Here is a 25,351-nt window from a genome sequence, read left to right as displayed (position 1 = left end):
TCATGGAACTGTTGCCTGTCATGGTTTGCATTTTGGTAAACAGAGAAGAGACCAAAGAAGTAACATTTTCTTAAAACTTTCCTTAGGAAAAGGAACTTCCTGTGGCTGTGGTTTCTGATCTCACCAGGACCAAGCACATTCCAGTGCAGTAGAGCACACCCTTGTAATGAAGCCATATTCAGTAGTAAACCCCAGCAAGAAGACAAGTTATGCAGCAGGTAATGTGGAGAAAAGTGGAAGATTATTGGTTGCATTGCGCCCCCCCCCCCCCCCCCCCCCCGGAAAAGAACAGTCCCATTAGTCTGTGGGAAACACTGCTATTTAAAAAGCATGACTGTAGTCAGTCTAGTCAGCAGGTATAACCAAACATTTCTGGTATTCCTTATTTGCCCCAAAAAGTCTGGCTTGTAAGGAGAGCCCTATGTTTATTAAAGTGCTTCAGTCCAGGCTTGCAATTTCCAGCACCCTTGTAGCTCTTGAGCAGAAAGGAAGCAAGAGAAGAGGAGTTCAGCGCAGTGAGTTTGAGCTGAGATATGGCATGTAATATCTCTTTGGAGTGGTTTAGCATTCACTAAGCTCTAAGCCCTCACTAGCACTTACTGAATGGATAGGTGTATCTGAATGTTGGACTCCTTACAGTAAGTGCAGCCTACTGTGTATTTGCTCTGTCTTAACAGCACATCAACATCATCCACAACTTTTTTCAGGATTCCTCTCCTCTATCTACCTACCTTCTAGTTTGAGGCAACTACAAATGGTTTGTATTTTTGCCTAGCAGAAGGCAGGACCATTTAACTGATTTGCCAAATAGACTGAACTTTTTTAATATAAACAGTTCTTGGGCTAGTTGCCCTGGTCATACCAGTGAACAACTTTAAAATATTTCTAAATACATGTAAATTGGAATAGACATATAAGTACATAAACCCAGGAATTTTTAATATGTGCAGATTTCTTTGTACTAGTACAATTAATGTTCTGTGGAGCAAACTATTTCGAAAGGAAATAAAAAATCCCAGGAAATAAGGAAGTCTTAACAGGTTCAAATGTTATTATTTTCCCTTAGGTATTATGTAAATATTGGTGGTCTCCCTCTCTATCTGCCTACTTATGCTTATCTGTATGCACCTCTTTACCTGAAAATTTGCAGGTAGGCTTATTCGTGGAGTTTTCAAATATATTTTGTGTGAGTTATTTTTAAATACATCATGAGAAAAATCTTCCAATTTGGAAGCAATTCCACAGTCTAGGATATCTCACTGTTGAGAAGACTTCCTTAATTTTATGCTTCAGCTTTTCCATTACTCAGTGTCATCCCATTGTTATATCTGGCAATGCTGTTTTGGTGTATGCAAGCTGAAATACAAGGAATTTGATCATAAGCAAGAGTATAGTCTCTTCCTTGGAAATACTAACATTTTCTAAGTACAGGGGAAGGCTTGTAAGTTGCATGCAAAATGGTACTAAAAGCTAAAGGGAATTTGTATATTGTTTAATTGAGTTCTGAAAAAGAAAAAAAATGTCTCTGCCTCTGAGCAAAGGTTTTCCCGTCCCAGTACTCCTTTTCACCATCTTATGTTTGTTAAAACATTCTCTTTGATCCCATAAAGACACAGAGTTTGCACAGTTAGGCTGTACTCTTACACTACCAACAAGAGCTGAGCAGTGTACAAAAAGTAACAGAGCACTTGGACTCCTGCAGTTTCTCCCACCGCTACGTTACTCTCCCTGATGTTGGGGATCCTTATTCAGAGTGACCACCTCATAGGTTAGCTATGCACTCGGGGGCATTAAGATGCAGCTTAGTGAATCTGCTGTAAATGGAATACACAGCTGATATGTTTTAAACATGTGTAGAGGGGTTAAAAATAGTTTTGTACATCCCAGAGATGGTTTCTTCCTATCTCATTACTGTCAACTGATTGGACCCTGTCAGCTGTCACCTCCTTCAAGGTCTCTGCTCACTGTCCCATTTAATAGTTCTGTGACAGCTGTTTGCTTCCTCTTCCCAATGACCTCTCCTTGGCCCATGACATCTGTATGTCAACACCAGTTAATTAAATTACAGCGATAGGAGATAGAGTATTAAATGAAGCTCTCTTTATTATAGCAGGAATGTTCATTACCTCTGGATTGAGAGGCGCTTGTAAATTAGGTGGGACAAAGCAGAAGTGGTGAAAGAATAGTCTTCAATTCTCTTTGAATCTGCATAGCTCTTAAGAGTTCCTTTTTCTATTCTATTTTAATGAAGAATAATTTCATTCCATGGTGAGCTTTTATGCCTATCAGTTCTTGTTAATGTGGGAGTGGTCTTCAACCTGTGGTGTGCAAAGCCTGAAGGATCCACAAATTACTTCTAAAGTGGCTGTGAAAAACAACTAGGAGCAGTGAATTTATCAGTATGCTTTAAGTCACTAAATGGAGATTTGTAAGTCAAGAAAGGTCAAAGCCACTGATAAAATGCAGTGAAATTGTAAGCTTCTTTTAACAAATTGTGTTTCTACTCTAACAAATAATGAATAGCTAAATTCACAAACAACATTTCTGGAAATACTGGAGATTTTTACTACCTTTTAGAGTTCTATCACTGCTCAAAACTAATAATGAAAGCAGAAGGGAAAGGCACTAGAAGAGGGGCTCATAATACTTAGCACTTCATTCCAGCTGGAGTCACTGTATGAAATTACGAAAAGATTTTCACGTTGGCCTCTGCTTATTTGAAAATTTTAAAAAGAAATCAACAATTCTTTTTTTGCCTTATATTTGCTATAGAAATTAGAGTTTGTGTACAACTACTCTCAAATCTGTAGAATTTTGATTACTGCCATTATTCAGAAAGCATCTTTTCCCTACTTGGGAATTATAAAAAATTTCTGAGGCACTTTTTTTTTTTTCCGACTTGAAACAAGAAACTTTGTTATCAATGCCAGCTATGGAAGGTTTGTTAGGTGCACGTTCTGTCTTGTCTAGTTGCCCCCGCCTTGAGAGCTCTGGCTGTAGGGTTACTGCAAAGCCAGAATCCACTTTTAGCTGGATACATTGCGTGTGGCTTAGCAGGGCTTTGTATACCTGTGTGACCTTTGCCCCACTGAAATTTGGGTGAGTTAACCTGGGTGAAACGTGAGGCTGCTGTGGCTTTATTGCCTGCTGTAACAAGTTAGTTCAGATGTCTACATGATCCTGTACTCCTTGTGAAGACAAAATATTTTTTGTAAATAGTGATACCAATACCTGAGCAGAGACTGAACACAGGTGCACAACAACATTCATCCAAGTAGTTGACTGTGAAAACTTAAACTGAGTAAGTTTAGGTTTGTGAAACAAGAGTCTAGTGTCAAATGTTTATAGTAACTCCAGGAGCTGAAAAGACAGAGTGGCCAGGGGCAGTGAACAGCAAGAAGCATGCTTGGAGTAATGGGATGATAAATAGCAATAGAAACTTTACTTGGAATAAAAAGAAATGTTTTGTAACAGACAATCCTGTACATTTTATGGGGTAAGTGACTTCAGTAATACATTCACTTAACACGTTTAAGGAGAATGGAACAAAACTTCAGCACATATTTTATAGGCACCAGCAAGCATATTATGCAAATTATTTTTCTGATTCTAATTTTTATGACAATAGGAATTTAAAGCAGCAGGTTATGGAGAAAAGCTGGAAATTCAAGGACAATTTAAAACTGCTTATAAAAAAAAGTGGTGGTGAAAACCAAAGGACATTTGGAGGAATACGTTTATTTGTATTACATGGCCCACCCTTAATTCTAATTTTTTAAAAGCATTTCTGTCTCAGAAATTGGTGGCTGATAATTTTCTTTCATACTATCTAATTTTTGTCACATTCTACATGTAAGCAAGATAACGATGCATGCAGTAGTTTAAAACAAATGGTCCTTGTGTTCAGAGTGATCCATGCATTTATAATAAAATTAAATAGAAATCTTACTCTCTGTTGGCAACAGTGGAATCCAAAACATCCAGATTAAGAAAGTGGTAAAAAGAGAAAAAGATAAGTAAACAGGTTATGAAAACAAATGTGGCAAGGAAGGATAAGAATGGGAGAGGAAATTCCACCAAAAAAGTGAAAGTAAAAGCAAGAAGTAAGAATTAGAATCAGAAGAGTAAATTTTTTTATATATATTTACACAACATTGAATGTCTTTTCATATATAAGATAAACAACTATAAAATACATAACGGCTAGTCCTCTGAGCTCTCTGATGCTGTCTTGTAAAAACTTAGGACAGCAAATTCTTAGAAAGGCAGTGTTATAGACAAGTAAATTGTTGTGTTTTAGGTTTTTCTAATGAAAATGACGTGCTTCCACCAGCGCTTACCCTAGTCCTTGCCATTTCTATCTTGGGAAATATCAATTTTTATTTTCTTTCTCCAGAATAAACCTAGCAGAAATGCATCAAATACTGAGTATTTGGGGAATTTTCCATAATTACCTATTATCCTTTTTCCAGTTACAGCTGCTTTAGGAAAACTATAATGATTCTGAATTTACGGAACTTTCACTTATTTGAATTTTAGTGTTTTCATAGTTGTTCAGCAGAAGCTGGTTACTTTCTCTAAGTCTATGGATTTTTACTCACCTCTTTTTCAGCAGGGCACTAAAATTAAACTCTCCACCTTCTTCATGTCCCTCGGCACTATATAGTAACAGAAAATGATAATTAGTTTTGGAAGGAAATGGGAATAACTTGTGAGACTATATCATTATGTAGGTGATATATTTTTGCAGGGGAGTAGTAGGTGGGTTTAGTATGACAGAATTTGCATTGGCATGGAAGGTGACTTAATTAGACTCTTTGTCTGTATTGGTCTTCATATAGGTTTAAGAAATATAATAAACTTGTATTTTTTCTTTATTGAAAAATATCAATGAATGATATTGAAAAATACCAATGGATGAAGTTGTACAGGTATTAATTTGGTGGTCATATTGATCTGGAATGTATTCGTTATCATAGAGATGTAGCAGAAGCTTTCCTTTAGAATCATTAGTGCTTTTGGAAAGCTGTAGTTTCTGGAATGTGGATATTGTTTGCCATGGGGAACGGTATTTAACAAACCTTTTTGTGGGACTTCTTGCAATCTAAAATCACATTTTTTTCCTAGTATAATCCCAGCTGTAATTGTTTCTTAGGGCTCTTCAGACTCCAGAATTCATTGTACTGAAATTCATATACACGAAAAAGGTGTCACATCATTGGTGCTTGGGAGAGTGAAAGGAGAATTTCTGTGACCTGACTTTCATTCTGAGGTTCAGTGTGCTGTTGTTCAACAAGTATCATGGCAAGCAATGTTGTGAATAAATTGATTGATGAGAACGAGAAGCAACAAGCAGTTTTTTGAGGTGTAAATCTGTCTGTTACATATGGTGAACTCAGATGGAATGCAGTTATTTTTGGTGTTGTGAATCAAATGTGTTTTAGCTGTGCTTTTTAATATTTGAAGTACAGATCTACTGTGAAAACTTATTGTAAAGCCACTAAAATGACTTCTTTGGGTTTAATTCCTAAAAAAAAAAAATAATAATGCTTCAGGGATTTGATCTAAAAGTATTGGGAGTTACACTGGATAACTCCCATTCTGTCCGGATTTAGAAAGTCAAAATGGATTTTCTTTATCTCAGTCAGTCTCTCATCATCAATGTCCAGCTGCTCCTTGACATCTCTTGTTGTCTTGAGGATAAGAATAATGTGATGCTATCTCACAGCATTCAGATTCTTCCAGCAACAACACCTTATATTTAATTATTGTTTTATACATGGAAGTTGTTCTTCTCAGTTGTACTGAAAAGTGTTCGTGCTAGTGGTAGCCCATAATGTTGTCTCTGTTAATGCACAGTTCCTTCAGAGAAAATCAGTCTGTCTGTAAAAGTGTAAACCATAATGTCAGGAAAACTCAGTATTGCAGGAGTAAATATTTTTAGAAGTAAGAAAACAGCCTCAACATGTAAATGATGGGAATTCTAACAGTACTGTTCATAAAATAGAAGAGAAATGAGTACCAAACTTCTTGTGCTGCTTGACAATGCAAGGTTAGCGAGAATAAGTAACAATTTCAAATCAGTGTAATTTTGAATATGTTTTGAGAAGAGATCTTATTAAGAAAATACCGGTTTTACTTCTGTAATTACTTTCAAAATAGTACTGTACTGGTGAAAGGGATCATTTTCTGGGTATAACGCTCAAACAGAAAAGTGTATTTTTGGTCACTTTGTTCCCTACTTTCAGAAGATTTTTACTGTTTGCAGGCATAAAATCTACATAAAAATCACAGGTATAATCCCAAATTTGAAATGGGCTTCTTGTGACCAAAGTTTCAGTAAATCAGAATATACAGTTGAGAGTATAATTAGTCACCTTATTGCTTCCCAGATGGTAGTTAAATCAGATTTTCAGGAAAGCCCAGCAATCAGTGTTTCACTTTTCTGAAGGATAAGACCCTAATAATTGCTTTAACATGCATAGAGTTAAGTCTAATCTCAGAGTTCCTATTTTTGTTATGGTAGAGGACACTGGGACCAAAAGGGATAGGGTGGGAAATTTAATGATACTAGCGTAAAGAATATGCCAGGAAACAACAGATTTTCGTGTACAAATGTGTTGGTACGTTTCTGTGAGCAATAGCAATTTTAGTCAGGATGCGCTCATCAGAGAGCAAACCACAAAACAGAGGGAGCAGACATGCATATGATTTGAAGTTACTTTTTTTTCTTCTAACAGTGGTGAGATGCTACTTAGCAAACATGCATTTTCTGTAGATGAATCTGCCTCTCACAGAGCTATCAAACTACTCATTATTTATACTCATCTTACATTAATTTACTTGTATGCATTCATCTTATATAAATACTACATACTATAAACCATGATTTATTGGAAATTTAAGCTGCAGCTAGTTCCGTGGCTTTTTTTTTTTTTTTTCCTTTTCCTAAGCAGAGAGAGACAGTTCATTGTTAAAAATTAATTCATCTGCTGACACAGAGAGTGGCTACCTGAGAAAGGCTGAAGTCATCCGTCTGCCCCCTCCTGCTAGGCTCCTGAGTGAGGGTATCAAAGACAAAGTTTCAGATTTAAACAGTTCAGTTCAAAATTTGCCTCCATTCTTCCAGACAAAACTGAAAAGCTGAACAGCCTGAAGCTGCTCACAGTGCACTCAGGCTGAAGTGGTTCTGAATGCTTTTAATTGGGCTAGCAAGGAAAGAAATTCTTGAGGCTTAATTTCACCACAGTGAAATAATACAATGCAGCTATGCACTGAGTGTACTGTATAATAGGCATCGCAGCGAGGCTGCTTTGCTACCCATGGATTGCACTGTAGATAAATTCTGCAAGCCTTTTTTAGTTCTTTCTGATAGAATGTTACACCACCTCACCCCCCATAAAAATAGCATCTTATCATTATAGGGAAAAACTCAAGGAATTGCCACAGATGATTTGTGTCCTATGTTAGGGAAATAGATGTTGGAATATTCTTGGTCTGGTAACTTTGCAAAAATATATAAACGCTAAAACAGAAACTGAATTACAGAAAGGGAGAAGAAATATTCATCCGTGAAAAAACACATTGTTAATGCCTAAATAATTAAAAAAACCCACAACTGATTTTGCAAATTTTACTAAAGAAGGGAACATTATTCCATTAAGTCGTGTATCAATTCAGACAGTATTACAGATGTGGGGGAAAAAAGCCTTTTCCACACCAGTGCACAATACCTTGCAGTCTTTAATATCTAGAGACCTACATGTATCTGAGTTTTTACACAGACACAGTATCATTGTCTTGATTCAATTAACTATACAACATGAAAACAAATGCAATCAAAATGGTTGTATTAATGTTATCAGTGATATGATGCTTACAGAGCTCACGTCAACCTCCACTTTGTTTAGCAAATGTTTGTATTAAGGTACATGTATTTCTTTAAGCCAGACTAAATCAAGACTAGGCACTACACAGAATCTTTTCCTTTTCTGTTGGTCTACATCTAGAGTGCTCTTTACAAGTTTAGAAAAAAAGTTCTGAAGTTCTTGGTAGAATTATGCACATTATCAATTGCATAACTGAAGACAAGTATGATTGTTATGCTAGTACAGTCTAAACTCTCTTAGATGATTTCTAGTTGCACAGTATTTTAATAGAAATATTTTAATAGGAACATTTTCTTAGTAGACATCCCTATCTTTGTGCTTGTTTTTACAAAAGCTTTGCTTTTAGTTAGTTTTGTCTAGGAAAGTAATGAATCCCACATGGAAGTATAATCTGATCTACATAAGTGTCTACTGTACATACTCACGTGCGTCGGAAGGCAGTGCGAATATCTAAGTCTCCAGTTATTGGTGCTTCTGATGTGACAAAAAGTGACAAACAAGAATGGGAGAGTAAGTGAGAATAACGCAAAAATACAGTGCTATTTCTAAAGCTTTTCCTTTGCAGACTTTTTTCCTAAAGTTCTTACATTATAAATTGTGATCAATTACATCTTGCAAGATTGAAGCATCATCTTTAAACATGCAGTCTTCACTACTTAGCTTTCAACATCCAGTGTTTCATGTATAACTTAATTCTTTCTCATGCTTCTTCGTAACCTGCAGCATGATGAACAGTCTTCTCTTGTTTGTCAGTTCTCCTGCTGGTAAGCTTTAGTTTCAATACTAGCTTCACACTCTTAAGAAAACCACTGGATAGCAACTAAATATTATTACTACTAATAAATTGTAATATATCCTCTGAATGAAAGGTAAATTCCTGGAAATATGTAGAGATGTACAGAAACTCCATCAACGTTCTAAGCTTTGTTGGTATAAATAGGTATACTGCTACTACTGGGAGAAAAACTGTTCACAGTCATAGCTCCAAAGTCTTGTAAGTCCTACAGCCAACTAGCGAAACTTCAAAAATGAACACTGCTAATTGAATAACATCAGTAAGCTTTTGTCTTTGCATATTAGTCTCATTAGTCACTGGGTGCAAGTTAATGTTACAGTCCCTTCAACAGAACTGCTGAAAGAGGAAACGGCCCAAACGTTCAGATAATTCAGGTGGTCTGTGCTTACACTGTTTTACCTAAACCCTTCCACACTAGGGGGAAATGGATGCTAAAATGTACTTCCTTTTAAATTGCTGATAAGATCTGCAGTATAGCAGTTGAGGGTGGCACCATGTATTATGTAATATAAGTCATCTAACCTTAAAGCAATTTTATATAACAAGGTGCTTCTGCATGACTTAAATTTATCGAGGAAAAAAGTTATATGATAATAGTGTTACATGTCTAAATTTTCCCATTTCCCCCCTTTTTTCTTTTCAAGTATCCATTTTTAGTACTAATTTTAGTCTAAACTTTTGCCAAAGTAAGAAAGGACCTCTCTTTGATTCTAGTGAAATTTTATGTCATGAAAGAACGGATCTGAACTCTGAATAAAGCCAGAGAAAAGTTGATTTGCAGCTTTCTGTGTGCTTTCTTTAAGAGCATCACAGTTCTGACTTCAGTGATGTTCAAGTCTTCTAATGCTCTGTACCTCTGCCAACCCAGGCCAATCCTCATCTGTGGGCCTCTGTAAGTGTACCTGTAGCTCTCCAGGTCTACACTTCAGATCTATGCTTGTCTGGTAGCCACTTATACCAGAAAGAATTGTTGGTAGACATACAGGAAGAAAAAAAATAACAAGTTGGCAGTAATTCATCTTACCGTTGACTGTCAGGTTGAAATTAGAACTATCAAACTTGTCCTTGGTAGACACCTCACATCTGTACCCTCCTGCAAAAGTCATATTTGCCTCGATGATTTCCAATTCAAAGGTGTACACCTAGAACAGACACCAGCGACACAATTTCTACGTTAGGGAATGAACAGTGAAATGGAGAGAGAGAATACAGCATAGTAAGGCATGGAAAGGCATAGGCAGGGGATGAAATGTGCCTCTCTGTCCTTTTAGAATTAAGAACCTCCTGAGCGTGTAACTCATTGCTGTCACAAAAATTGCATAGAGCCACCCGATTCAGTAGGGACAGCTAAAGAGTATTATCAGAACAGGTCTTCCAGGGGATACGTTATATTAGCAAACTCTGCTGGTGTACTGGTGTGTGCAGTCATCATATACAGTAATTGTATGTACACTGGAAACCAGGGCAGAGCTTTCATTAAACAAATACAGCCTCTACCCAGAATGTATACGATACATTTAAAAATTCAGCAAAAGGAGTGGCTAATGTGAGCAAGTCTGTTCTGTTCCATCCAGGAGAGGGTAGTAGTGTTTCACATACCACACAGGCTTGAGAAGTCATGGTACAGACTATCCAGACTATCTTGTATTCCTGATTTATGTTATTTTCAAATGTATTTGTGGTACAGTTGGATCTTACTCAGGTATTTAAAGTAGTGTAGAAAATGCAAGACAAGAATAAATTCCAACACTAGTAGCTGTATGCTTGATGTACTAAACCCAGGATAGACCATACTCAAAGATTTGTCTGATTTATTGTTTTCTCTTAAACATAACAGGTATCTATTACTTGAGAGGAAGATGGAGGGAATTCTGCAGTAGATGCAAAAACTACTTCCCTAGTCCTACAGGAATGAGAAAATCTCATTTCATTGTAGATAATGTGTACAAGAGTCTCTATGTAGTGCTTGTCTCTTGCCTGCATGGTCAAAACAAGACCTCTATGCATAAGTATAACATTGTGTGTAGCTTTGGGTACCTTAATATCCAAATATTCCTGTCTTTTCCTCAGATTAAAGATTAGTATCCAGAAGATGGAGAACCTTACTCTGCCTATTGTACCTTGTTATTTCGATCATAATTGTCATGTAGCTGGAGGTGTTGCCCCACTTTGCTTCCCAGGTCCATCCACTTTCCTTTGAACCACTTCACTGATGGTTTCTTCAGCAGGCTCTCACCTGCCACTTTGGCAGTGAATGTGATGTTTCCACCTTGTAAGGGAAGTAGGTTAAAATAAGATTATGAAGTGTTTAATTTATCTGTTATATCACTGCTGTCATCCTGTACACTGAGAGCTAAATAGTCAAGCAACAGGTGCAGTTTACAAACATCATTTGACTCACACTTTGTACTCACCAACAGTAACTTCTCCATCCTGGGGTCGTGTCACAAAGAGCCCAATAGGGTCTAGAGGCTCTTCTGGGTGAGTCCCAGCAGGTGCAACTGAAATAAACATCAGAATTACTGCTTAGAACTTTCTGCATCAGCTTCTGTTACAGCCTGTGTAGTGAATTTGTTAAGTAATTTCAAAATATCTCAATGTGTTTCTTCAGTCTCTGAGATTCCTTCTTCTTTATTGTCTATCATTATCACCAGTGGTCTGCTTTCAGCTCCTGTCCCTACCTCACTGACTCTAAGGAGTCCATGTTCCCGTTCTTCCCTTCTGTTAATGAACCAGACTTGGTTAACAGTGTTAATTCTCTATTACCTTCTGTGTTTTGGCTGCTTTCTACTGGTGGAGCAGGTGGCTCTGGGGCAGCTGGGGCTGGAGCAGCTTCAGCAGGAGTGACTGTCTCACTCTTTTCTGGAAATGAATGTAAGCCAAGATTAGAGAAAGTCATGTTTTACTTCCTTTCCGAAGAGTTTTTTTAAAAGAACAGCTTTTAACATATGTTGGGACATGCAGAGGGATTAGCTGTCATTTTCTAGCACTTTGAGGATGTGCTGGAAGCAGAAGGGGCCTACTGAAGCTGGATTTTTAAATTGTATGGTCTTGATGTGTAAAAAGTTGTCAGCTGATAAATAACACTGTTGTTTGATGTTAACATCAGTGATCTAAATAGAGAAGGTAATAAAAAATGACACAGTTATTATTTTTGTAAACAATTTGCTTATTCATGAGATTTTGTTTAACTGCTGTTGGAATGTAATGTTCCGAATGCTACTGCTGTGTGCAGCTTGAGTAAAGCTCTAGACACTGCTGGTAATCGATATGGAGAAAGTATTTAAAAAATCCGTCTATCGTTTCTTCCCCTGGCTCATGGTATTTTATGGCCTCTCAGTTAAACAATGACCTCACAGACAAATTCAGGCAAATGCATTTGGCACAATAGAGAAGATAGAAATGTACGAAAAGGGAGTAGGAGTGAGCAACTGGGACAGATGGAGGGAGGTAGAATTTCTTGAAACAGATCAGTTGCAGCAAGATTTGTTGGGTTTTTTTTTCCATAGGTGGTAGAGCCACTTCCAAAGGGTCTCGCCTACCTCTCACACAAGTCCTGCATGCAGTTTCCCGGCTATTTGCATGGTTTTTAACACCAGGGATTTCTGGCCCTGTTGTGCTTTGTGATGAATAATTTGAGTGGCTCCTCTGCCACAAAGGGAGGGGGCTCTGTCTGGGCATGTTAGGGGCCATTTTCCTTTCCTTTGATAATGAAGAGCCAGAAATATTATTGTTTGTTAAAATAATAATGGGTAATCCAGTTACTCTTTAATAATCTCATCTTAGTAAGGTCTGGAAAGCAAGATAGTGTCTGCAAACATATGAACATGAGCCAACCCTGCTCTCAGAAAATTTATACTTTTTTCCCTAAACTGTATTTGTGTCTTGAAAGAAAAGTGTGATTTAAAATTGATATTATTTTAATACTTAAGTATTAAATTCTACCACTTTTATTGTTAGAAGGTATTCCGTTGGATCTTGTCCAAATAAATTTCAATTTCAGTAAAAAATTAATTTTTACTGGAAAGAACTAAACATTATTCTACCTAATGCAGTGTAGATGCTCTCACAACTTGGTTGTGTAGCTGTTTAGAAGAGGCTTATTATGAGGCTTTATATATATATATATAAGGCCAATATATAATGTATAAGGAAAATTATCTCTCCTTTGGCATCATGATATCTCCATCCCTGATGTGAGCTTGTCAGAGGTGTCTTGTTTTTAGGTGATGATTACACCTCCAAATTCAGTAACTCTGTTATTTGTAAACTGTCTGCCTGTAGCAGGGTCTACCTGGAACTAACCTGAAAGAAAATGAGGAAGATATAACTAGTATAATATGTACCTGTTTACTTTCAGGATGAGATAGTCAGCAGGATTATACTTTCATATGCTCTGACAGCTGTTAAATTGTAGGATTTTCCTTTCCTCATAACCTGTCATGCACTGTCTTTTTATCTGGAACAGGATGTCTTGTCCCCTGTTAAATATTCACCAGTATCTTTTCAGCTGACCAGAAGATCTCACTACCAGAGTGTTGCTAGAATAAACAAGCGGTAGCAAAGGAGAGGAGGCAAGATAAAGAATTGGAGTTTAAGGCTTTTCACCAAAATAAATAGGGAAAATTAAAGTACCAGAAGTGGTAAGTGGGGACCATTTTGGAGGGGGGAAAAAAGGGATCAGGAAGGTCAACATGTTCCAAAAAATGAGTGATTTCATCTATCCTCAGCATCTTCAGGCATTTTTCATGAGAAAATTCCAGACAATTTGGGTCTTTATAGATTTTTCCCAGGAAAGGCCTGGGGAAGTTTTTCAATTTCCCATGTAACTGATCTTTTAATGCATACGGAGGCAGTATAGGTGATACGCAAATAACACAAAGGTTACTCTTTGTATTTAAGTCCCTCTTGAAACATGCATTTTTATTGGCAGGTGATTTTGAGACAATTTCAAGGAACCTATGAGTTCCTAAAAACATTACAGCATGTTTTTTGCAAATTGTAACAATTTTGTATTTAAATAAAATAATCTAAAAGAATTAAAATACCAGGCCTAAGATGCAGGCCCCTTAGTTTAGGTCAGGTCAGGTAAAACTGGCTTTGCTTTGCTCTTCAATAGTTAAGATGAAGAGCTTGACAGAGAATTCTGAAGTCATGCATTGGGATTTCCTCTGTGATCTCTGCTGTGTGGATTTCTGACATCTGGAAATTGGTGCCTTAGCCACAGGAAATGTATTCCTCAGCTTAATATTAATGAGCAGCTTCAAATAATTGGGCAAAACGGATGTATTGCTGGTAGGGAGGTTTTACAGGGCTAAAGGTAGGCTGATTTCCATGGGCCTTTCATGAAGGTTGTATGTTGGGCTGCAAATACTGATAAACTGCCAATTGCTTAGGGAACGCTGTACCTGGTTCCTTGACCTTGAGTTCAAATTTGACCTTGGAACTTCCAGCTATTACAGCATATATCACATCATCTTCTTTTCCTACATTATTGATCGTCAGTGAATGCTTGTTTCCTTCTGCCTTGATGACATATTTCTCACTTTCAGTAATTTCTGTGCCAGCTCGCTGCCACTTCACCTTGATGCCAGCTTTTTCTGTTTCTGCTTCAAACACAGCTGTGCTTCCGGCTGTCACCTCTGTTGTCTTCGGCTTCTTGGTAAATGCAGAAACTAAAAAAAGAGAGAGGGCTCGCTAAAATCTGTTTTGCAATTGCGGCATATCTGGTGTAGTCAGCTGTTGTGGCTGCAACAGCTGTCTCCTTTCTGTCCCATCTGCCCATGCAAGATATAAATTATAACACTTTCCACCGAGAAGTTGTGGAATTGTCTTTTGAGTTTACAAAGTTTATCTCTGACTGAGGTGTCATATCTTCTCCATATTGTCATGAAATAAAATGGAATGGTTAGCAAACTCATCTCACTGTCCATCTTCCTCTTTCTTTCCCCCCATAATGAGCTCTGATTTTTCATAAGTGAATGTTTTGATTTATGACAAGATGGCACGATATGTATGCTTACGTATCAAGCTCTCTACATTAATTTGCCATGCAGTTTTATTTAGAAATATTAATTCTGTCATAACAGTTGCTTAATACAGTTGTTAAATAGGATCAGGATCTGATCCTTCAACAAAAGTGCAGTTTGTGCAGTAACCTGCATCCTAATATACCACAATGAATGGGTGGTTCATCTTTAGACCTTCTGTTTGGACTGATCAGGGCTTTAGTGGAAAGAGATGCATTCTCCTATGATGGCCCTTGTAATTTTATCCCAGCTAAAATAAGAGTTGTTGTTTGCATTCAAATATTTATTCAGCATTAAAAGTTAAAATACTTGCCTATGTAGCAGTCTACAGCAAATAGTTTTATAATTAATTACAAAGTGGATCAAAATATTTCCTCTGTGTGCCAAGGAGTACTTATGATGCTTATAAAGAGAATTAATGAAATTAATAATATATGGGGTGAACAGGCATACATCAAATGATGTTTTGGTTCATATGTAATCAAAGTAGCACAACAAACAGGAATTTGGAAAGCAAGCAATTTATCATGATTTCAGTCCATAAGTATCCTAAACTTTCTCAAGATTAGAATTTAATAAGGTAACTTATTTTAGTAATTTCTTTGTCCTGATTTATTTATTTAGATTTATTCAACTTTATTTTGAAATAAGTTTTTCATTTTATGCTCATGTTTTGGTCTTAATGAAATCTGTTATCTTTTTGCTAATTGCAATAAGCTATGTTAATGTATAAAAATACCAGTAATTAACATTGATTCATACACTGAATGTCTTTTGTGCATCATTATGTCATCTTTTTACTGACTTAGCCCTGCATAACCAAGCTTTTACAAAATATTAGTAATTCCATCACATTTAATTGTATCTGTCACCTCTGTGGCAAATTGTCTATGGCTCTCCTACTGGGCAGCAAAAAGAACTCCTCCAAATACCACAACAGTGGTTATAATTAGCTTTAGAATCTTGATTCTGCTTTATAAAAATGAAAGGAATATGGCATGGAAATATTTTAAAATAAACAGTTTATATTCATGTTCAAACAGGTGCTTCAGCTAATATAAATGTTATATGACTAATAATACCATCTGTTCATTGCACAAAATCTCTATTTCTGTAGCATGTCCTCAGACTGAATAAATTAATTGACCTCAGTGGAGTTACATCTGCAAAGATTTCATCTGATGGCTTTTGGACTTTAGTCTAATCTCACAGTTCATGTTTCTTGCATTGTTTTGCAAAGGATTCAAAGCTGCTTAAACATCAATTAAAGTATCAATTACAAATACCTTGAGAATTTATTACCTGTTGTGTTTTGCCTGCTTCTGTTATATGAAAAACCTGAAGTACATTTTTCTCTTTCTTTTTTCTTTTTTCCCCACATTTTATGTATTTGATGAAAAAACTGTTTTGGTTTGCACTGAGCCTATAGCAGCCTTGAATAAGCTCCTGTTGTACTCTTCTGCTTGCTTTTCTTCCATGTTAAGATGTAAGTGCGTTAAATTTCTTCTGGGAGTGGATGTCCCTGTGTGCTTTCATTTGATTTTTTTCTAACCTCAGTCCTGTAAGTGGGGTAATTGTTTTTAAACAGAATATAGTGCTGTGTAGAATATAGGGTGCTCTACTATAGCGTTAATACTCAAATGCCTGTTATCAGTTGCACTTCTTTTGATATAGTATTGCACTTCAGTAAATAACGCAGCAGGGTATGATTTGTTGCAGTGTATTGTGAATAATTGCAGAAGAGTTACTGTAGGCAGCAGGTTTGATGGACAGAGTTCAAAAGACATAAAGGTGGCCAAGCTACTGCACGGTGGGGAGCTAGGCCAGTTCTTGAACCCACTCTTGAAATACCTACTAGCTGGCTTCTTTCCCTGTGATGCCAGAGATAAAGCAGCAAAAAGGCATGTTTTTTTGTTTCTGAGTGCTATCATCATCACTCTCCTATTTAAGCACAAAAAAATCTATAAATATATTAATTACTTAACAGCAATGTGATCTGTAAAGGTTCCAGCCTACAAATGGCAGGGTTTCAAGACATACGTACTTGGAAGTAACTCCGATCTGCTGCACACCCTGCAAAGTGATTAGGTTTCTTACTTTTACTTTAGATGACTCAACAAAAACAGATTGTTAGCCGGAACTACATGCACAGTGAGTAATCTACATGACCACGTATTTCTGACTTTTGGGAAATCTAGATACATATGTAGAAGTTTACAAGTAAGTCTCCTTGTCTTTTTTTTTCCCCCTACTCTCTCTCTCTCTCCTCCTTTCCTGCCAAAAGATTCATTTCAGACCCAACTGAAAAGGATTGTGAGTACTTTCACTAAAGCATAATATTGGAAAAGCCAAAAATCTCCCATTAGAATAAAGGCCTGCAAGAACAGTTGTTGAGGACCTACTTTTTCACAGGTAAAGGAGACTCTTATGGGTCATTTTCCTGCACTTGAGATGCAGAGTCAGTGGGCGACAGTGTCCAAAGTAGTGTCTCTGTATCAGTCTGTATTCCCTTCCATCTTTCTTGGCTCATGTTTGCAAAAGAAAAGTAGTGAAGTATGGCTGGAGATTTTACAGGATATTACTTTGTTGCAGAAGAGATTGCTCAACAAGCATGTGAAGAGAATGCCATCATTTTTCCTTCTAGAGGAGAAATGGGCTACTTAAACAGAATTGAGTAATCAGCTATTCCTGGTCTCCCTCTCTGTGGCTGCTACTTCAAGTACCACTTAAATCCAAGTTCACCAGCAGATGTTTTTTTCATGTGTGGTTATACCAATCTAATCTAGCTATTTCCTCATTAGGAATGTTCCTAAACGCCACCAGTCGAAACTTCTTGTCTGTCCTGAGAATCAGGCTTTTGCTTGCTTTCATCAGAAACACATTCCCAAGTTGGCAATCTCTCTCACTTCCAAACTTGGCTTCCACCCAGATACGCCCCTCTGAGTTCCATATATCCATCCCATACTCAAAACACGCTTGGATACGACCACCACCATCAGGCTGTGGAAAACACGATGACCGTGCCACCTCTCATGTGATGCTGTGGAATGTCTTGCAGCTCTTGTGCCTGTCAGGCACTGACAGATCTCAGGCACTATCGCATGTTTATCCAGACTCCGGTTGAACATGCACTTAGGAGCCATCGGGCTGGGGCACCTGATGACCAAGTAGCCCATGTCCTCTGCCACTCACTTTGTTAACTCTCTGCTTCCCAACAGATTCTAACCCACCCTGCACAAAGCGAGAGAAAGGTGACGTTGGTACTAATGTACTATAGCAATTCTGGAGAGAGGGCAGAGATGCACATGAGTTACCAGTGCTGATGATGACAGGAGTTACTGAAGGGAAGGAGGGCGATAGGTGCTCTGTGTGTGTTTTGTGGGGTTGGAATTGGAATTGCTTTTGTTAACACGGGGAGGTAAGAGAGACATGGAGCTAATGAAAGAAAATGAGGCTAGAGCCACTGTGTACTAACCCATTTCTCAGCACTTCTCATATCCCAGACCTTCCTAATCACTTCTAGCTTCCATAATGCAAAGAACTTCATAAAACATCCGAGTAATGTAAACCAGCAAATTTCTAGCCCTGGCAGAAGAGGAAGCAGGCTGCACATGGTCTGCAATAAGTCTTGCGAAAAAACTTCTTGGTGGCTAATTACTGCTGCTACCCGAAGCTGCAGGCAGCACCCATCCTTTAAGTCTTATAACACCTGGAGATGTACACATCAGCCGTACAGTTGTGTATGTTACATGACTTAACAGCTTCAATAGTAATAAAAAGCTCTATTTGGAGGTCCATGATCAGATTGCCTTTTGATCATAATTTATTAATAACTCTTTCAATCAGGAGGCTAAATAAATATAAAATGAATTTGCTTTTAGCCAAACTAAACTAGAATGAAATAATTTAAGTTCCAAAAATTATTTCCTTCACAGTTCACCTAAATAAAGTAATAAACCTGGTGTTCTGCCTTCTTACTGCTGCCATTTATTAAATCTTCATACTAGCACCTTCTTGCTTTCTCCCTCACTTGCTGACCTGCTTTGAAGCAATGTCCTTCTCACATCCACTGTTAAGCTAGTTTGCTATTCTGCTTCAAAGCTTTTTCACACTCTCCTGTACAAAAACCTGGAAAATGGCTAAACTAATACCCAGGTCACTATCTATTGTACTAATCATCATGATTTCCTTTTTTTCTTTTGTTGAACAATGTATGTGTTTACTGGGCTTTCATTTTGTAAGTGTTTTGAGGCAGAGACTGTTTTTCTGTTGTCTCTGTACAGCATCAAATTGTTAGTAAGCAGCTACCAAGTACTATTGTATCCCTAATTAAAAAAAAAAAGTTAGTATTAGAAGCTAAAAGAGACATTCCAATTTGATTATTGCCAGAAAAAATGGAGGTGAGATGTATGTTAAAATAACGTTTAAATAACTGGAATAATTTCAATTCCTAATCGTATTCTTTAAATAATTTGGCTTGCTAAGAATCACAAGCATTAGGTGGAAAACTTTTCCTCAAATCACTGAATTTCGAAGTATGTGTGTTGTGAAATGAGAGTGAGGAAGAAGTGTGGATTCCACAAAAGTGATTTTAACTAGATAGAGTGACAGAGGAGAGACATTCTCCTGATTTTCATTTCATTATGCTCTTCAGAGTGGTGCCTCTGACTTCAGCTCTTCATCGTTCATTATTTCTGATATGTACACGGAGGAGAGGGCGATAAGTACTTGAGAAGAATGTGTGTTAGATAAGGCTTTCAAATTATATTTCTGCTTTTCTGAAATAAAAACTGTTAAAGATATAAATGTTTCAGGAGAATCAAATGTATCTGGTTGAATGCACATGCAACAAACTCCAGCAGAAATCTGTGATGAGCATAATGAGAAAAAAAAAAAGTCACAGTTTTTTTGCCCACAAAGCTGAGTTATCTTACTGCATATTCTGTGTATTTGGTATTAAAATACGTATCTGGCCAATGTATTTCATTAATATTGCAAAAGTAATATTAATATTTGGAATTCCTTAATTTGTTAAGACTTCATGTTGAAAATTTATCTTTGCTTTAGTAGTTACACTTGGCATCTACTTTTCTGTTTATACCATTTGCTCTTCCATGGAGTTAAAAGCCAAACTGTGGATAAGCAACTTCACAGTCACAGAGCTTCTAAATTCCTTGCTGAGGAACTATATAAAGATGCTCTGCATTCCTCGGTCAGGACCTAAGTGGCTTCTTGCAATTACAAGCTTAATCATTCCGTGATCCAAAAGCTATTGAACTACTCAATCTTATCATTCCCTTGCCTACTTCAGCAGCTGAGATTGTAAATTCCTGTAACATGAGCAACAGGCGAGAAATAGTTTTACTGAGCAGTCACCTCTCTCTCTATGCATTCATCATACTTTCTGTGAAATGGGGATAATAATGTTCAGATTATTCTGAATTCTTTGAATCTTAACTTACAAAAGAGGAAGATATATCTATATGATTTATTATTATTTATTTTTGCATTACTGTAGTTTAATGCACAAGTTCATTATCATGGAGCAGTACTTTACAGTGCTAGGTGCTTGCAAATGTAAACCAATGAGCTTATATTCAGACTAAAATTCTACAGTTTACTCTTCATTATGAAACATTGATTATTAATATTAACACCAAAAGCCTCTGTGGGCTTACAGGCCAAGTTATTTATAAACCCTTGGTGAAATTTCCTAACCTGAACTGCAAAATTTAAACTCAATCTATAAAATAAGTGAGTAAAAATTGACTGATTTTCAGAGAAAGTAGTATCAGACTTCTTTTCCAGATATAATAATGCACATGTTTCCCATTGAGTCCCATTTATCTGCTAAATTTGGTGTTTAGAAGGTCAGCTGTTTCCTCAAAATGTCACAAAATATTGTTAGGGAAATGCTTGGGGTTTTTTTAACCTTTCTGAATTTTTACATCAAAAAATGTGATCCAATCATTCCAAAAAGTGACCCTTCGAACAAGTATTAACTATGAAACGTTTAAATCAAAGGAGAACAACATAAAGATTCTGCAACAGAAGCCTGCAAAAAGTGATGCTTTTCAATGTTTGATTGTTCTGACACTAAATTACTACAGATGTTCTAAATCCTGTTGCTCTTGGGGAGTGAATAGATTTTCTGGAAAGCTAAGACGGCTCTCTTGGTATCTTTTAAATAAATAAGGCTATGCCTTATCCTGAAGTATTTTAGTTGGACAACTTAGAGTGCGAGAGTGTTTCTTGGGAAATCTACTTCACTGTTTTAGTTTTTGTGGTTTGTTGTGGTCGTTGTTTTTTTTTTTTGGTGTCTGTTCTTTTTTTTTTAAGAAAAAACATGTTAAAAGGTTTGTTAAAACAGCAGATATAAGCAGAAGATCTCTGATGATTCTCTGGCATGAAGCATATTCCTTTACCTATTATACACCATATGCCCAAATTTCAGTAATACAGGCTAAAGATCTCTAAATAATAAAGGGTTCTTGAGCGTTTTAATGGTAATGTTTGTGAAAGGCAGGAATCATGATTTGTCCAAGTATGAATAGCTAGATAATTATTCAGCCCTCCTGAGATTGTGCTGAACATTATCTCATCTTGAAATGGCTTGAACTATATAAACAACATGAAACAGAAAACCAAAGATATTAACGTCTCTCTGGGGTGAATGAGAAGATCCCCTCTAGAAGTTACGGGGCATGTGACTGCGCTGTCTCCGTCAGAGTGGGTAATAAGAGCTTTTCCTCCCCCTGCTGCGATAATCACAGTGTTTGGGCTGGTTTGTCTGCAAGGATTGTGTAAGACTAGTCATGCTGGACACCTGTTACATTACTCTGGAGAAAGAAGCTGGAATAGAATTTCTCTTCACTGTTACCTAGCAAAGGTGGGCGTCTTCACAAACAGAGTTGCCTCTCATCCACGGAGACTGAAAATGTTAATGTAAAGGCAGTTAAACCATTAGAAATCAAAAGGCACAATGCCTAGGTGATCACGCTGTCAAATTTCACCTACTCTCTCATATTTCTTTTTGCTAGCATTGTCAATCAGAAGAGTTAGACGTTTCAGTAAATCTAAAAAATTGAGTGACTTTAAATATAGAATATGATTATGAATGTCTTATTTTTGGGGTGATTGATGGACGTTTACAGCTTATATTTTCAAAGTTTCACTACAATCACAAGGCCTAGTATATACATCTTTTTGATATACCATTCTACTATCTGATTTCAGAAATTGCGGCTTTAAGAACATGAAATGATGTTATAGTTGTGATAAAACTGAAGAATTGGTGATACCGCTGTTGCTTTAGAGTTATATAGAAGGAACATAAAGAATCTTTCTGGGAGTTAATCATGCTTTAGTGCTTTGCAGTTCTTAATGGGAGATATGGGCTGCATTAGTAGTCTGCCTCTGGTGGTGGTTAATTCCAAATATTTTGGCCAAATTGACAGTTTTTAACAAGTTCTTGTTCTTTTCTTCTGGTGACCACAGGAGACTTTTCCATCAACCAGCCTAACAGGAGACCAATGTCTGTTCAGTTCTTTGCAAAGCACAAAGGCCTACATTAATAAGTATCAACAGCAGGATACTGCACGTTATTAAAAAAGCCTGCACCTTGTACGGTACAGCCAGGTAGCAGTGATTCTGGGTATCAGATTCTGGAATCAGTGAACTGAGAACTCTAAAAGTGAAAAATCCTGGATTTAGTACCGTTTTCTCCAGCCCTGGGTATTGGTTATGTGCACACTTTTTAAACAATCATAACTTTAGCTTTTGACAACTTTTCTCCCAAACTTAACTGCAGACATGAAGTGCTCCTGAGACATCTTTCTCTACCCACACACAGGTGTCCTGAAGCTAAACTCGCCCTGCCTCTGCTTCCCGGGCTCTCTTCTTCTTTCTCAGACGAACAGATTCACTGAACCTTACACCCCATCCTAGGCCTCCTCTTCTTTCCTATGTGGGCAGCCTCTGAGTCATTCCTTATTTCTCAGTTTTAAATTAGAACTTTCCTCAGTTTGAAATCTTTGATGTTTTTCTAGTGGGGCAGGACTTGCACTGGGCCCTGTGGCCCTGGCTTTCTGAAAATGGCAAGTTATCTTCTGGCTAGAGGGGAAATGATGGAGAAGGGTAAGTGAAAAGAAATACACATAGGTTCTTTACAGTACAGTGTCTTCTTTTTTCCTAGACCTCTACTGTCACTGGCTGGAAGAACTAGAAAGAATAAGCTCTGAACCAGGTGCCATTTGATTAATTTTCGGAGATTTCATAACAACAAATACCATCAAATATTGCTGATAACACTTCCTCAAAATTATCAGAGAAAAAAGCCAGAACAAAAGCAGGCGAAGTTTATACTGCCTAACTGCCCAAGAGACAGACTGCAAGCTTTTTTCAGAGTCCTAAAGGTGACTGGGAAAGAAAACAAGAAATTAAAAGAATCTGAGAATGAAATGCATTTCACCTCTATTCTTTCATCATCCAAAGTCTCTTCAGAAAATTCTGTGGCTGAGGGTTGCCAAATTACTTACTGATTTCTCTGCAAGATGCAAGATCACTCAACATCTCTTATAACTTCATAAAATACAATTTTTTCCCTTTTTTTTTTTTTTCCACTGAGGCATCTCATTTCTCCAGCATACAAAAGCTACTCGCATTTTTCTCTGTCAAGCTGTTCTTAAGTTTTGTCTGTCAGTTATCATCCTTACCTGTTTTCTTTACAGGCTCTGGCATTTTCACTTTGTTTCTGATGAAGCTCCCAGTTGTGTCTAGAAAGCCGGGTGCAAATTAAAAAGGAATGAGACTCCAGGGCTTTTGAGACCCCCTAAAGAAACACTCGGTGGAAGCCCCTATCCTGCTCCTCCCCCTTGATCCCCCACTGTTGTCAACTACGGCACCTTATCAACAGCAGGGCACACTTGACAGGCTACATCAGCTGGGATAAATATAGCCAAGTTCCAGGAGCCAGAGAGCTCAGACCACCCAAGACTGGCTACCACTGATCTGTTGGTACAAACTAGAGCACCATCTGATGTTGCACATGCATACGGTGCATTTTCCAGATTCACAGATGTGTTGCATTAAGAATTCCTACACTGCTATGTTTATAGCACATTCAGCAAACTAGACCTAGTAGTCACATCTCCCGTATGCTGGTTCTGTACTTTATGCATCTGCTTGCATTCTTGCTACCTATTTCAGTCTTTGTTATTATTTTAATTAGGTCAAAACTGAACAGCCCTGCAGAGGTCTTTTTTCTTGTTTCTTTTTTTTTACTTTTCTACCAAAGGCTATGTTTGTAGAACTAAAAGTGAACCGTCAAGAAAGAACTTTCTTTTTCAGAGACATTTACACATTACTGACATTTGCAGTCACAACCAGAAAGCATGACACTAATTGAATAGTTTCACTCCTCCCTCCCCATCCACCCACTTGGTCTGCAGCATATATTTCTTGAAAACTAGCAAGTCTTTTTTTTTTTTCTTCCTTTTAAGTACCATTTAAAAAATAGTTCCAAGGACCTATTTGATACCTCTAGAAGTTTAAATTTTGTTTAATTATATAGAAAAGATCTGGGGGAAATCTCAGTAGAAAATTATTCTGGTATTACCATTTCATGCTCCAGTCACTGCTTCTTATTTATTCATACATTTAACATATGTCAAAATAGTAACTGTGAACAATCATCCTTTTATTGACTTGGTGGTATATCCAATTCCTGTTACTTCTGCCTGTCGCATTTTGAGTTTTGAGCTTTATCAGAGAAAGTCTGTAGGCCAAGCATTTAACACATTTCAGCTACCACTGGTATTGAAAAAAAAGAATAATAAAAAAAAAATAGTTTTCAGTTTTTCCAGTTTTACTAGCCTGTAAAAACCTCAGTCTGAAGGATTTCTGCCTTTGGCAGGGAGCTCAGAACAGACAAGTGTGCACAGCCCATCAGTTACTGTGCTTTGTGTCTGTCTTCCACATCTGACTCTGGGTAGACTGATAGGACAGATGTGAGCCTGCAAGAATGACTGCTGCTACCTCTCCTGATCTGGGGCCAAACACTTCCTTCCCTTCTCCTGAAGGAATTTTTTACATATGAGTGAGGAAGATGGGCAGTACGTGACCTACGTACATTTTCCATTGCCTCTCTTCCAAGGGGGACACAAGTTAGTGTGATACGTTTTGGACCTATGATCCTGTCCTGGAGGCAGGAAATCTCAGCTGTTTGCTTTGGCTGGAACCCTTTCGAAGGGCTTGGGGTCCCACGGTATGAAAAATCTATCACTCAACTAGTGAAGATCATTATTCCTTTTTTAAATATTTGTCCCTGTTGGAGAGCTACTATTAACTCCCTCTTTTCTTCAGAGCTGGCCTCTGACACAGCATTGGAACTGCATTCAGATCCCTTCCAGGAAGACTTGTCTCCCTGCCACCTTAGACCACCGAGGCCACAGGAGGCAAAGCTACCAGAGGAAGAAAGAAATCTGTGCTCTTTATCCAGAGGTGGACTGTGATTAGAGCCACGCGACTTCTCAACTTAGTTGCCTCTCTAGTATTTGCCCTTGAAATAAGAAGAATTAAGAAATAAAACAAAAAAGAAAAAAAGAAAATTAGCTGACTAGAAGTCACTTCTACGGTAT

General features: G+C 37.4%; 1 protein-coding gene across 1 annotated transcript in view; it reads right to left on the bottom strand.

Annotated features, from left to right (window-relative positions):
• The window catches only part of MYBPC3 (myosin binding protein C3), a 64,307-nt gene extending 40,729 nt beyond the window's left edge, over positions 1-23,578 (bottom strand). Inside the window, exons 1-9 of the mRNA XM_040602360.1 lie at positions 23,429-23,578; positions 14,094-14,360; positions 11,452-11,547; positions 11,100-11,186; positions 10,806-10,954; positions 9,710-9,827; positions 8,315-8,363; positions 7,013-7,057; positions 4,602-4,658 (exon numbers count right to left, since the gene is read on the bottom strand). Of these exons, the coding sequence (XP_040458294.1) occupies positions 4,602-4,658; positions 7,013-7,057; positions 8,315-8,363; positions 9,710-9,827; positions 10,806-10,954; positions 11,100-11,186; positions 11,452-11,547; positions 14,094-14,360; positions 23,429-23,453 (893 nt within the window). The 5' untranslated portion in view covers positions 23,454-23,578. The remainder of the gene's footprint in view (positions 1-4,601; positions 4,659-7,012; positions 7,058-8,314; positions 8,364-9,709; positions 9,828-10,805; positions 10,955-11,099; positions 11,187-11,451; positions 11,548-14,093; positions 14,361-23,428) is intronic.
• Between the last annotated feature and the right edge of the window lie 1,773 nt (positions 23,579-25,351).

The sequence above is a fragment of the Falco naumanni genome, chromosome 7 (genome assembly GCF_017639655.2).
Source record: "Falco naumanni isolate bFalNau1 chromosome 7, bFalNau1.pat, whole genome shotgun sequence".
NCBI classification, from domain to species: Eukaryota; Metazoa; Chordata; class Aves; order Falconiformes; family Falconidae; genus Falco; species Falco naumanni.
This window is presented reverse-complemented; position numbering and strand designations above follow the sequence as displayed.